The 15,461-nt window shown below is 32.9% G+C and overlaps 1 protein-coding gene across 1 annotated transcript; it reads right to left on the bottom strand.

Annotated features, from left to right (window-relative positions):
- Nucleotides 1-597: 597 nt before the first annotated feature.
- LOC132554328 (polycystin-1-like protein 2) lies at nt 598-14,032 on the bottom strand. The gene is made up of 18 exons (XM_060218634.1): nt 13,901-14,032; nt 13,571-13,705; nt 12,914-13,268; nt 12,147-12,716; nt 10,986-11,089; nt 9,837-10,076; nt 8,921-9,091; nt 8,245-8,399; nt 7,399-8,011; nt 7,025-7,157; nt 6,581-6,813; nt 6,128-6,299; nt 5,862-5,957; nt 4,369-4,947; nt 3,529-4,078; nt 2,413-2,482; nt 1,789-1,860; nt 598-630 (listed from the first exon to the last, which is right to left on the bottom strand). Exons 1-18 carry the CDS (start codon nt 14,030-14,032, stop codon nt 598-600), a joined length of 4,413 nt encoding a protein of 1,470 aa, XP_060074617.1.
- Nucleotides 14,033-15,461: the final 1,429 nt, after the last annotated feature.

The raw sequence follows: 15,461 nt of genomic DNA, 5'->3' as shown, positions 1-15,461 counted from the left end.
ACACATACCTCTTAAACATACACACTTGACATATAATTTGTTATATATATATTCACAGTCTCTATTAACACATAAGAACAAATTTCGTACCTGTCAATTGATATAATTGTTCGCGTCACTTACCGATTTTTTAAACCATTTAATTTGAAATTTAAAGTAATTTTTTTCACCAATAAAGGCAAAATCTATAATCATTGCATAATAGTTGCTAAGCACAATATATTGTTGTACTAGGTTGACAAACAATGCATATGAAATATCAACGTCTTGTGAACACACTAATCGATATTAAGATCAAAAGGCGCCGAAGATTCCACGTGTAGCGATACAGTCTTGTATGGTATTGTTATAGGGAAAACCAATCATAATATGAATATTTTCACTTTTGACACTGATATTTCATTTGATAATATCACTGAAAGGTCCATAATTAGATTTCTTAGTCCTATCGTATTATCCAGTAATTAATTTTCTTGATCGGTATCTGTCACACAAGCATACGACAGCATCATTGCAGCATGAATAGAGTCTCGCTTTGTTTCTTAATCCTGGATTCGTCAGACCAGAAGATGCACTATATTAACATACAGTATTTCATCATGTGAAGCGCTTAGTTATTATTTTGTGCAGCTGCAAAAAAGAAAAAAAAATCACTTTACTTTAAATTATGTATATTTATCTGATAACCTTTCTGTAGATATTGTAATTGTTCTGAAGGTTGGAAAAATACCCTAACATCGAGCACAAGCCGACATTAAAAATAAGCCTATCCGGGAAAATAAGCTATATACTTGTGTGTTATTTGTACGACCTACAGTTTCTTTCAAAAATATATTTATATTTGCTTACCGTGTATTGTTTTGTTTTATTGTTTTAACATCAAATGTAAATTAACTTGTACAAGTGATTAGATGCTTAAGGCTCCAAGAACTCTTTCATTTATCGCCCAAGGCCTCGATCAACCAAGGTCTTTTTGAGGCGAATCTCTTTGATGTAGCTAAAGACTACTTAACAGAACGTTGTGCAGAATGCCTGGCGCATAGTAATTAAAGAACTGATAAAGAGTGTCACATACATTGATTTTGGACACGACTCGAACACTATATCAAGGGTTCTCTGTGATCTCAGATTTCTGAGAAACACTGCCATTCCTGGAAAGGAATCAAGTCGCATCCCTGATCTTAACTGCGTTCACATAAGGCCCACGTTATACTAGAGATATTGCCCCACTCCCTCCCTCCTATCCATTCTTATTTACCGCAGATGCACTTAAGCATATACACGTGCAATAAGTATAACAATGTTATACTTCGGATATTCAGCAAATCTTTGGTGTCTACTAATATAATAAGTGTGTTAATACATTTTAGTTGAAATGATCGATGAACATATACAGCGATCACGAACATGGTACTTTTCCTTATGTTCCGTTAATAATTGTTGAAATCTATTGTGACGCTTTAAAACATCAAGCGATTTTAAAGTGATTAAATTAAATATTTTAAAGTCATTTATTATTAATTAAGTTCATGTAACCTTCGTAAAGATTTGATGACATAGTCTAACAAATTGAACTATTCTTCATCATTTTAGGTCGACAATGGTGTTTGCAGCAATAGAATCCTTGCATGTAAACAATTGTTACAACGATGAGAACAATACATTAGTAGATTCACGGAAGTACACATTAACATACCGTTTAAGAGTGTAATCAGTGCATTACATAGTTAAATGGGAGAATACATGAAATGTGTTTCAATTTGTTTATTTCATTGTAAAAATATTTACATGAATGTACGCTTCAAGGTCTTCCACATCATCTACATGAGCTTGCTCCAAATGTCCAAGGACTTTGAAAATCTGTAAATTGATACAGAAGATCACTTTAATGATATTCAGTTCAATATATAAGATATTCATTAATTTCAGAAGTGTTTCTATAAACATATTTTCGGAAACCTGATAGAAATACGAGTTTTGTAATATTTTTCGAAATAATATTGAGATGAAGAAAGGAAATATGTTTGCTATTGACGTCAACGTAATAATGTACACTATAAACATGCTTGATTTAAATTCTATCGTATAATAACATTTTTGGCAAATAAGCGTGATGATGAATTTACGCATCCACAATAATAATTGTATAAGCAGCTTTCAGAAATTGCAATCAGCACAATAATAGTTCAGCGCAATACTTTCAGCGGGAAAAGCGCCAAAATAAGATTATCGTTAAGATATACAATTTTACAGTATGTATTTACACTCGGCGTTAAACAGTAAGACATTGTTCAAATTCCAATGTATGAAAATTACTGATAGATAAAAAAAAATCTCATGATACAGGAGAAAGACGTTTTCTGTATTAATGACAATAAAAATGCTTTTTACATTTTTCCTGAATAAACTAACCTGATTGTCAAGGGTAATGACCAAATTCCAAATATGGGTGTTATCTGAAAATGTAAGCAGATTACTGTTAAAGAATTTAAATTTCGTGTTGATATTTTTGTTGTAACATCATAAATATAGTATCATAGCATATCCTACAGATGTGATGTATAGACAATATCCCGGAACCATGTGATTATTTTAAAACATGAAGAAACCTATCAACGTTCCCTGCATTTACATCCACAACACGTAAACATCGAAGGGTATCTCGAACAAATTTACTCAACTATCGGCTTATTGTATATTGAAGCACTACTTAGTTTTAACGCATTTTCGTTGCTACACAAACAAAAATGCATATGTTACGATAATAACTTTTCCATTACTTCTGAAAAATTTTGAAGTAATTTGCAATCTACTTATTCAGCGTCAATGAAACTGATTTTCAGTTACATTCAATTCATCCGTATTAATCATTATCCAATTACTGATAGAATCGCACCACTAATGTTTTGTCCATTTTTCTGTCAATAGTGCTATGTCGAAATGTCAATTGATATAAATTTGTTATGATTGCTATAAAAATGTAGTTACCTAGTAATATTTACTTTGTTCTCTAATATTTGACAATGTAGAGATAAGAAATTCTCTTCCCTTTATTTCGTGAAACTGTTTACAGGGGAGGTAACTGATACACGAGATGTAACTCTTGGGTCAATGTGATAAATTTGTATGAAAGTACCGACGTACCTAAAGAAATCCATGATATAGATCGATATAATATTTTATAGAAACAAACTTTCTGACTAACATATGAAGCACCTAAAAAACATCTATAATCGATATATTTATATATCTCATAATTTCAAATCGTTTTTAAATTGTAAATTAAGGCACCTGGAGTTTCATGTTAATATATAAATGACATTTATTTATGTCATTATATACTATTTGCCGTCATTTAGCAGTACATAATTTCTCATTTCACATTGTTGGCAAAACGACGTCTTGCTATCTTACCTACAGCTCTAGTTTTCTATATTTTGTATTATTTTAAACTCTTGTTCTGTTGTATAAAATTAACTGAAATTTGAAGTTTAAGTTTAAAACTTACCAATATTCATCTCGTATTTTTTACTCTTTGGTCTTCGTTGAAACATCTTTAAAGTATTGTTGATTGTCCTCCAGAAATGCTTTTGGAGATCTTTGTCATATGTTTTAAATTCCGTTGACACGAGACCCGTCTCTTTCACACGAGATAGAGCAGCGTTCAATATACAAATGTTTACATTTACCACTACAATGGTCATCAGGAGTAAAAATACGGAAAAAATTAAACCGGAAAAGATATCATCCGAATCAAAAGTGTCCTGTACCTTGATCATGGCGAGTAGAGTACGGAATAAGGTAGTGTATGAAGAACTGATATCTTTAAACTCAGCCTGATGTGGACCAAGGTAGCAATAGCAAAGAATAGCAAAGGCTGTCATTGGTATCATCGACGCTAAACCCAAATAAACCAGGTCTTTACCACAAAACGATACCGAAGTTCTCATTAAATAGAGGCTGTGGTTCAAGGTCAACGGAGACAGCAAGTCGATCACTGCTATGAAAAGTTCAAGGCTTATGCATACCTTGTATGAAGTATCCATCAGATCAAGGAGATCAAGGGAGACAAATTTACCTGTATGGGAAATAAACGTATACCCTGCAGTCACTGAATATTCAAATTATTTGATTTTAATTGTGTAATAATTCCTTGATTAACATTGGTAAGAACAGAATTGAAAACAATCTATAAAAATGCTCAATTCTGAGTTGACAGTTTTGTTTTAAGCATAGATTTAGCACATTATTTCCGAATACTTAGAATTTTTGTATCTATATTATTGAAAAGTGACATATTTTTTGTGTTTAGCATGTTCACATCTATAAATCTTGGTTAATGTGGTCCTCGTCCTGATTATCACTTACCAGGTGAGTTGTTGATTTCTTCTACTGTGTAGACAGTTCTGTCTATTCGAATTACATAAAAGACTATCGATGTTATCGATACTCCGACACTCAACAAATATATCCATTGCGCAATCGTACAACAATATTTTCCGAGCTTCCAGGACGAGTAAACCAAGTGCAGGAATCGGCTGAATGTGATGAATAGGAATATCACCTGGATTCCCAATACAAAAAAATCAAATACGTCGATGTATGGGTATAGTCTGGTTGTTTTTATTTTGATATTAGTGAAAAAACCTCCAGTTGCAGGTATTTCAATCATTAATTTAGGGAGAGAGAAAAGTTTGGAATTTGGATTGAACAACATGAATTCTATGACAACGAATCGTGTGAATTTATCGATCCAGTTGTTGGATTGCATGGAATATAATTCATTTCGGACATCTGAAATGTTGAGTTCTGGGTCAAGTAACTTCACGTATCCTCCTCCGTTGTAAACCTTTTCTAGCCCTGCTGTTGGAAGAGCATTTGTTTCATCATCTGATTTATATGTCCATTCAGTACCCTTGCAATTTCTGTTATTTCTTGGAATCCAGCCTATATAGTCATAAAGACAAAATGTTATTTGTTCTGATATCATTACGATCATATTCTCTAAATCAATCAAGATAGAAATATTTGCCTAACGTTGGTAAAGAATACTAGACTTATACTTGAAAATGTTATTCTTAAACTAGACTTTACAGAACATAAAATTACAATTAGAACTTCTTACAATGTAAAATCGTCATAGAATACTCTAGAAAAGCTGAATACATCCTCTCAGTTATAATTGAATTGTATTTATGGGTATTGCTATATGTCTCAAGTTTTTAAGAAAGACTAAAATTTGTCATTGTTTCACTTTTGCTAAATTTCCAAAAATAAAAACTCAACATCACAAAAAGCCATAATTAATATCTTATTAAAGATGAGAAAGCATATAGACATTAGCATATTTGTAACAACAGAAACAGTAACTCTAGAGCATGAAAGTGTTATTAATGATACAGACACATGAACACGATTTTATGATAATCATCCAAATTGACATTACAGAATCGAATCGGTATGCGTCATTGCAGGAAATAACGTCGAAGTTTGAATGTAATAAATACACGATTTTTTCTGAAATACTTGATTATTAACAAAAAAAAAAAAAAAAGACTATTTTGTTATGATAGGATACATGAATTATAAACAAAGACATACTAGAAAATAACACCTTTTATATACATCAACCTCCCTTCCTAAAAGCCCAGATGTTGAAACCAATAAGGCGAATGTGGATGATTTGAATTGATATCAATCCAAAGAATCAAAAACAAGAAATAAGAAGACATTGTGATATATTTTGAATGTAAATATCGACATGATAAATGATAAAGCTTTGTAACAATAAAGAAACGCTATAAAAATGCACAATAAATGTAATTATCCTAGTGATGGTATTAATAAGCTGAACGTATCACCTGCGCAGTAATTTGTGGTGTCCATGTTGTTTCTGGAATAGCTAGGTGGGCAGATAGTAATCAATGCATCTAGAAACGCAGGAACGTCACACTTTCCTGATAAAAGAAAATGTTCATATTTTTATGCTCTTACTTCATTCGTAATGTGTATCTAAGACGCCGCTTAAATCATATAAAATATTAATGACATTTTATTCACACTTTTATGAATGGTTTTAAATGTGTATGCTTTCTTCATTGTTTTGAGGTATTAAATATCGTCTTACCATTGACTCTTACTTGTCGGAGTCTCATTGAGCTAATTCGGTAGCTGACGTCATCAAACAAATAACGTCGTTCCTCTGTCAATCGGAAGTCACCATTGTAAAAGAATTTTGGGAACACATGATCAGCTAGTCTTCCTCTCAACCAAGACCAGATATCATCTGATGTGTTGATCTAAATGAGAAGCGTAAGAGCGTCAATATTTCAAGTTGAGTATCGTTTAATATGTGTACTTTACTGTTTGAATGACTTTTCGCTTTTGGTTTGTGTTCTTTGTTTTCTACACTCTCAATGTATAGTAGAGCTTTGAAAATAATATCAGTATGATTTCAAAAGTGATAGTTTAAGGCGAGAGATAAAGAATCTTAAATAAGATTCTGTTCCATAATTCTTTCATTTTACTATACCCCTGGCGTGCATGTTCTAAATCAGAGTGGATTCAGTATCACACTTACTTTTTGTGCTGGAGTGAGGAGGTTTTCCAGAGCACTGTTTTGTAGAAAGGACGTCCAGACTGCATTATGAGCACAAATTATTGTCAAAAGTGTAATGTAACATGTTTTAATCAACAGAGATCTGTATAATGTTAATAGTTTTCTATCAAGAAGGGTTTTTCTATGAGCCATTTTTCGTCTTCTTGTGTCAGTTGTGTCCGCAAGTAACTGATCGGCAGGTAACTGTGTTTGCTCTGTCAAAGTAAAGAAGTTAAATAATTAACAATCGACACAGAAACAGTATTCAAGATTACACTAATTTCTATGTAAGTCATTCAATATTTCTCGGCTGAATTCACTGATCTTAAAATCATAATAGATACCAAGTAATTCATACATGTAAACCTGTATCGAAATTATATGCGAAAACAAACCCTTTTCACAAAAGTGAATTAAACAGAATACCATTCTCTCTGTTTTCATTGTCCTTTTCGTGAGTTACGGAATATGTTGACATGCGAATGGTAGCCATCTCCTCCAAATCACGCTTAGCATATTTCTTGCACAGAAATGCTACCAACAATGTTAGTAGTACAACCTATATAATATATGATTTAATAATGGATTAAGAAAGCAAGAGGTAAAAGCAAATTCAAATGTCAGGCATGGTACTTTGCACTCTTCAATTGAAAGATAAAAATGATTAAATTTATTTCAATTTTGCATTGTAAACATTAATCAAATGATAACAATCGATTGTAATATTTTCTGACTTTATCAAAATTTGTCCTTAATGAGAACTGATACAGTTAATGTGTATATATGGAGATGTTACGTACCTTTATCGGTTCTATGAATAATACGCCGTGAGTAGTTCCAAGAAAGAAAGACATCAACCAATCAACAGTTGTCTCCCTTTCCCATTGTAGACTGTAGAAGAATGTGAATGTTGCACCAGCAATAATACAAGAAAAAGCAAACACATAGCCAATGATAACGGTCCACCATGGCAAGAAGCCTTTGTTTAACAACAAATGGTCGGTCTTCTGATAACGATTTCGGAAAATCCATGCCATTAAAATCCCCGGTAAAATCGTGATGGAACTAGACATGAAACCGACGTAAAATTGTTTATAGTTCAGATGAAAAGGACCCACATGAATTCCATATGTCTGGGCATCGTCTAACGTTCTGTACCACATCGCAGTTGCTAACATTGTTAAAAACAACATCGCAAAAACAGAAACACAACGCTGGACTCTTGTGAATCTGCTAGAAGAAGGTCGACTGAATAACGATAACAGCAAAAAGTCGTCAAATAGATTGAATTTCGTATTGCTACCAAAGAGTACACGTCCTTCATTCAATTCAGTTCGCGCTGTATACAATTTCCGATGTAATTTACAGTCTCCTCGATCTGGGGACAGCCAATTGCCACACAGGAATATGTTTCTGTCAAAACCAATGTAAATCTTAATCTATTTTTTCATGAAGCTATCTTTTACACCTTTTACTATCTTGAAAGATATTTCTATCGTTTTATATCTGTGTTTATCATAAAGTTATTTGTATTTAAAAACATGTTATTCAAAATATTACATATTTTTTCGAGGTAAAGAACTCAAATTTAGAGTTATAAAAGATTCAAGAGAATAGGAGAGGGCGTGAAAAAGGCATCCACATACTTTTCATTGTTTACACTATCATAAACAAGGATTTTTTCTAAGAACCATCCAGGAGAATCACCCTTTCCGTCATGTCCTATTTCTACCTCGCATAAGATTCCGAGATTTTTATCAGTTTTCAGTAGGAAATTCTGCAGAGTCCAACGCTGGAAATTCTGTTAGAACATAGCATCATATGTAGGTATATGTCGTCGCAAAAACAAAATAGAAAAAACGAAAGCAAAAACAAAGTATACGGTTTCTATTACCCTGGAAAGAAAACAATCAACATAACATATTACATATCTACATTGTCTTCTACAGGTTTAACAATGGAACAATTTTCACATAACTGAAAACTCGAAAAATGCGATTTGCAATACCATATTGATAACATCTGATGAGCAAGAAAATACAACCTACAGTATCAAAATGAAATCTCGAAATTTTGTCTTTCTTGGAATACCAAAATGTATACAATTAGACCCGATCAGCAAAACAGGAAGTGAGATTAACGTTGCACATTTAAATTAGGTTAATTGTTTTTTATAATGGTCTGAATGAAGTCTTTATAATATGCATTGTTTATTGAAGAAAACAAAAACATAAAAAACAATTTGGGTAATGTTTATAGAATAGAAAGTAGTGATTTCAGGTTTTACTTAATAGATTGAAAATTAATGATGATGCATCTTACCCCTCTTTTCACATCTTGTAAGATTCTTATCGAAGTAGTAGCACGTGATCCCCTGAGGATAATATAGGGTGTTGCGGAGAGTCTTCGACTAGACCAGAATCCCGTGTAGAATGACAGAAAGTATGAATACTTATCACTGTTGTTGTTGTCCGCAAGTGATTGGTAGTTCCACTGTAATATATAACGCTTAAAAACTGGCATGAATGGAAAACTCCAGCACTTTCAACAAAATATTTTCTCTGTTTGCAAATATAATGTTGGCTTAAATTGCCAATGTCGATATCAGATTATTTTAGAGTAGAAAAGTCATGTTAAAGGAATATTTGAATTAGTTATTAAGATTAAAAAATTCACAAGTTGAAGACTAACAATGATAAAGCAATTTGAAATGAGTTGTTTTTGATAAATTGATCATTTTTCTCAAAGAATTTTTTGTTGCATTGTCAGCACAACACGTCTCCATAGAAATACTACAATTGAACGAATTTATCTATTTTATCGACATTGCATGGCTGTTTTTTATTTTTGCTGATGGTTGATTCCAAAAACTTGACCTTAAAAGAATTTTAATATAATAATTACATAAATAATTACCTGTGTCAACAACCCTATAATATAATTCCAATGTTTTCACATTCAACTGTTACACTATTAATGTACTATATAGAATAACAGTTACAGTCTAAATTCCTAGCAGAGGTATTAGTCTAAATGAGTTGGAAAACAGTAGTTCAACAGGTAAGCATTTGCTTTAATGTATACATGATACGTGTTGGTTACATGAAGGCAGCGTAAAATTTCATTTTAATCCCTATCAATGCATTTTTCTTGCAGAACAAAATGCATCTGGAACATATCACCATCATTATCCTGATTACCGTAGTGCCGGTAGACTTTGCGTACAATTAATACATACCAAAACGTTATCTTGTGTGTCCCAGTGCCGCAGAATAATTGTCAACAAGACCAATAAAACCATACAGGTAACATTGACAGCAAGGACATACGGGGTATCAGCAAGCTTGGCCGCAAAGTCCACAAACAGTTCATCAAAGTTGATCAGCTCGGGAGGAAGAACAAAGACATTAGATCCAAACGTACCAAGGAAATTACTCTGGAAAGTAATCGTTTCTGTTTCCATCGAAATATCTTTCATCTGAAATACCATAAACCTTGCATAATTTATCACCATGAACACCAAGAAGTTAGCAGAAAGTCAGTGATAGTTTAGGAACGATTTTGATAAAAAATGTAATACATGGTTAGTTTAGAATGAATGTAAATGGTATAGTATAGAAGATATGACTTAAAATAAGTAACAACAACTCAGTAGTATTGTATTGTACCACTTAACACATCAAAGACAAAGTCTGGTGCGACATGATGTTCCAGCACCTTCTCATATACTGATATGACAGGAGGGATAAGTTTTAAACAGACTTAAGTCACAAACATAGGCCAATGATAAAAAATAGACCGAAATTCAAATTTGTAAACTGATGGCTTAACGCCACACAATATCCGAACATAACAGAAAGAAATATAAACGGTTAAAGTATAAAGGGTCAGACGGTGAAATATTTTCTCCTCGGGGAGATGGTTTTCTGCCCTACTACCTGCAAAATCGTAGGTTATATAGTCTAATCGAATAGAGGCTGTTCTGTCCTACTCTGCAGCTATGAAATCCCCGGCTAAGACAGTAAAAACTCTTCTCCTTGAGATAAGATTGTTCTGTCCTACCCTACTTCAGCGAAATCCCCGGGTTAGACAATAAAGTATTTTTCTCGGGTGGAGATACATTTCAATTTTATAAATAATTCAGAATACTTGTTATGACTAAAGAATTTCAAATATTTTCAGTTTCTCGTTGGAGAAAATGAATACCTGTAGCAAACCGAAGGAGTGTGTTGATACGCCTTATATAATCTATACAATACACCAATAAAATAATACAAAGATACAATTAACTATGTTGACTTTGTATTAGTTCATTGATATTGCTTGAAAATTGTGATATTTAACAAGTTATAAAACTCAATAATTGCTAGAGTTCTGACGTTATTACCTTGATGTCGGTTGACCTCTCCCACTTGTTTGAAGTGTAATTGAGTGCAAAAGCCGATACACGCCCGAATCTCATTTTATTATAGTCTCTGTTCCAAAAGTCTCCTATGAAAATCAGAAGAATTGTAAAATGGCATTTTGTTTTCAACTAAAGAATAATGTTTAATCAATACAATGTTTGGTATACACTGATTCAATAACCATAAACTTCTGTTCCATGTATGTAATTTAGAACACTATGAAAATAATATTGATACGTTCTCTGTATGTTATCGGTACTAATGTATACCTGGTCACAGCAAGAATTTCATTATCATGGAAAAGACTAACTCGTAATTATGGCAGTAATGCTGTTCAACAAAAAGTTTTTATTCAAAATTTTGTACCACAATAATTTCTGAAAATGTAAAAGCAATGGAAAAGTGGTCACAGGATATTCAAAACTTAGAAATTGACTGGAATAGAATTTATTTAATACCATGAACATGTTCAAATGATGTAATTTTGCAGACTTTTCAATTCAAAATCAATAATAGAATATTATGTACAAATACATTCCTTTATAGAATCGGTATTAAAGATAGTAAAAGATGCAGCTTTTGTGATTTTGAGGACGAAGATATTTATCATATACTTTGGGGTTGTATTCATGTAAACACCATTTGGAGAGAGTTCTCAATTTTACTCGATACAAAATGCAATATTGAATGCACGATTTATCCAATGGACGCCATTTTTGGTTGTTCAAATAACAATCACAATAATTTAATAATAAATTGTTGCCTTTTAATAATAAGACAATATATAGATGTAATTCAATTGTGCCTTCAATAAGGGGCATCTTTCCATTCATGAAACGATATAAAAAATTCGAGATAATTGCTTATAGACAGTTTTGTGTTAATAAAATACAAGAAATAACACAAAAAATGGCGTACTTTGAGCAACCTTTTCAGTTAACCAGTATGCTTTATTCTCTAGATAAAGAAAATGAATTGTAATGAATCGTAATTATTAAAATACATTGAAAAGTATATGTTATCAATTTGAAATTATCATGTCAATATGTGGACCAAAAAGAAATAAAATTATGTATTAGAAAAAAAACCCCAGAATTTCATTATCATTGATTCAATTTCGGTTTAAACTGATTTAAATTTACCGTAGCAAATGTTTCCCATAAGCTCCTGCAGCGCCAACGTCTTCACGGCTGTGTACGGGTTCCTGCCTAAGGTAAAAATATACCATTCCGGAGGAGTGTGGACTATCATCTCTAAGTTGAACGCATTAACGGAGTACGTACCGTATTTTACTCCAACAATAGTAACAGGCAAGTTATGGAGAACGGACGCCTCATTGACGACATCATCTAGTGTTGAATTCACGTCAAAATATCCATCGGTTATGAGAACTAGAAACTGTCGTTTTGACCAGTTAGCATTGGCCATTACGAATGACGTCATATTGTTCAAGGCCCAATCAAGATTCGCATTGTAAAGACCGCTCTTTGATATACTGCTTAAATTGTAGTAGGTATTGACATCCATAGAACTGTTAACATGGTAATCAAACGTGAATATTGTCTGTAGGTACGTACCAAAAACGTGGAGCGAAAATTCAAGATTTAGATAATCAATCATGCCCTTTACAAAGTTCATTGCACAATCATAGTCATTTCTAGTGACTTCCCGTGACAGAACTATTAAAAATGACATCTGTCCATAAAGGCACACTGAAAAAAAAAGGCATAAGCGACAATTTTAAACTTAAAACGTAATATTTTAACACGTATATCACAACTGAAATCATTTGATGAATGCGTTAACTACAGGGTGTCGACGTCATCTATACGCTTTTCGACTTGATACCTGATAATTGCGGTAACATTTGCGAACTACATCAAAAATGTTGTTAATGCAATCTTCTTACCTTCACAATTGAAGAACAAATCAAATGATGTCATGTCTCCTATATCAGGTGGTACAAAAACAATACCTAATGATTGGTTCTGGTATGTTATTTTTAGATTAGATGGTTGCTGTGATATAGTCATATTTGACCCAGAAACAAGGTGTAGATCGAGAAGAAGATCTTGCCCTCCACTGCTTGCATCATATCCAGTTACATTGCACGGTGTTATGGCTTTGATTTCGACATTCATTAATGCTCCGTCCATGTTGTTATAAAATGTTGCATTTAGAACAAAGGTCTCATTTGTAATGACGTCAACAATATCTGTCCAAAAAGTCCTGTCATTCAAAACGTTGCTCTCCCTCACCACCATCTTGAAAAAATAAATAGAAACATATTATTATATCATTCGTATACTATTTCAAAGCAAAAAATGAATAACTCGAACCCAAATTGCTGTCCAATAATCACCTGTGCCTTGTATTAACACTTATGTCACGTGCGTTTCCTTGCACGAGACCTCCACCAACTCCACTACCTGTTCAACAATAGGTGGTTACTAACCTTTGACCTTTAAGACGACATGCCCCCTAAGCTCTCTCAACCACATGCTTTTGTTTTACAAACAATGTACAAACAATTAATAAAAAAATTAATATATATTAGTAAATTTACCTGAAGTTGATCTAAGTGGCTGTATAGGTCGATATATTCGCCATCCTTATTTCGGATGATGAGGCGGGTGGTACCCGAGTTGACCTTTCGCCTGTTGTCTGCATAGATATACTTGTTTTCGGTGTAAGTTATGACCTTAGAAGAAAGAATAAAATACGTCTCTGAATGAGATGTGTTTTAGGTAAATTCAAAGGTTATTCAAAGCTCAATATTTCCTGTAATACGACTCACGTGTTATCAAAGTTTTCTTTGTCATTACTTTTCTTATGGATAATACTTCTTAATAATACAGCATATATTGAGACAGTGCAATAAAGCTAATGTATTTACGTATAAATAGAGTTCCCTTCCAATATGCTCGGTGCTGTTGGGACTGAAGTAAGGGACATTCAGCGTACTACTGTACTTGGTAACCCTTTCTGATATATTCGCAGCGTTGTCCCTGACAGCAGCCAGCATCATAGTGCCATTTTGGATCTCCACTTCAGTCAGTTGGTTGTAGTCACAGATGATAAGATCGAGGAGTTGGATCAGCCTCTCTTCTGTTGCGTTGATCTTTTCTTGGGACTTTTCCATGAAAAAAAGGGTTCTCTAACAATTGACATTCTCGCCGGTATCAATTTCAGCTTGAATAATGTATGTCTGAAACTTCGTCTTTATGCATGAATAAATATTGGCATATTTTAAATTTTGACACTGATTTACCAGATCACAAGGTAAATAATTTACAATAAATATTTATTTAATTCATATGTGTCCTTCATCAATAATGCAACAAATATATATATAAAAATTCTGCATGACTGTGAATAAAAAATCGAATATGTTCCTTTTCGGATGAAACTGTAAAACAAAACTCTACATGGAACATTTTGCATAATGCAAAAACAAAGCAGTGCATCACATTATAAAGTACGGTGTACCATCAGTGTTGAGTTTCGCAAATTGCCATTTTATTACTAGCATTTTTGTATATCACATAATCGGTCTGCTGTCCAATGAATTTGCCCATGTAATGTTTTTGTATATGTCACAAGTGCAATGTACCCTGGAGCGTTTATTCATAGACAGTGCTAGTCAGAAATCAATTGTGAAATCATAATATGGGCAATAACGTTACGTCATAAAAACTACAAAGCGAATGTCTACCTTTGGGTTTGTCATCAACATTTTAACCTTAAAACTTTATAAAAAATTGCTTTCTTATGTGATCAAAAAACCCCTTCAAATCTTGTTTCCTAACACCTCATGTGAATTAAAAACTTGTGTTAATTTCAAATTTCCTTATGTATTTGAAAGTATTGTGAATCAAATTAATGTTAATCAAATATAGCTTTGAAGATTAACACTTGAACCGGAAATATCGTTAGCTCCCATGTCAGAAATGTTATAGAAAACAAAGTCAAGCCATTTCATATTGCTGTGTCCTTAACGAAATCAGATCCAAACATGTAACACAATATGTTAACTTGAATAAAGATATGTTACCGTTAGACTGTCGTAAGTACAGTTAGATGATCCGTCAGTGCAGGTAAGACTTTGTATAGCTGTCAGGATAGTCTCTGATAATAAAATCAGTTCTGTAAGTAAACGAAGAAAACAATCAATGTTTAAACTAACAGAGAATAATTTAAAAAAAAACACCATTTCGCTTGATTTGGGGAGGGGTAGGGGGAGAATTATGCCACAGGAAATGTGGGGACAAATACCCTTTTATGTGTAAAGTTAATTTGAAAAGCAACTTGCTGTTGTATACATCATCCTTTTTTAGTACTTCATTAGCTCAAATATTTACAAACTATTAAATAGAGTTACTAAAAGCTGGTAATTATGTTGACATTTTAACACAAGCGGTTTCATCTCCTCACTTCTTTTCTGTCCCCGTATTTTG

Source organism: Ylistrum balloti, unplaced genomic scaffold, assembly GCF_031769215.1.
Source record: "Ylistrum balloti isolate Yb309-2 unplaced genomic scaffold, AGI_CSIRO_Ybal_v1 Utg370392, whole genome shotgun sequence".
In the NCBI taxonomy this organism is placed as follows: domain Eukaryota; kingdom Metazoa; phylum Mollusca; class Bivalvia; order Pectinida; family Pectinidae; genus Ylistrum; species Ylistrum balloti.
Note: the sequence above shows the minus strand (reverse complement) of the source record. Positions and strands in the feature narration are given on the sequence as shown.

Bases quoted from the DNA above. Each gene is read 5' to 3' on its own strand.
- LOC132554328 (XM_060218634.1), bottom strand. From the start codon at position 14,032: ATGATGCTGGCTGCTGTCAGGGACAACGCTGCGAATATATCAGAAAGG. The intron at 8,012-8,244 runs GTATGTGGATGC...TGGTTTTGACAG, and splicing joins GATAGTGTAAACAATGAAAA to AAACATATTCCTGTGTGGCA. The intron at 5,958-6,127 runs GTAAGACGATAT...TTCTTTTATCAG, and splicing joins CCGACAAGTAAGAGTCAATG to GAAAGTGTGACGTTCCTGCG.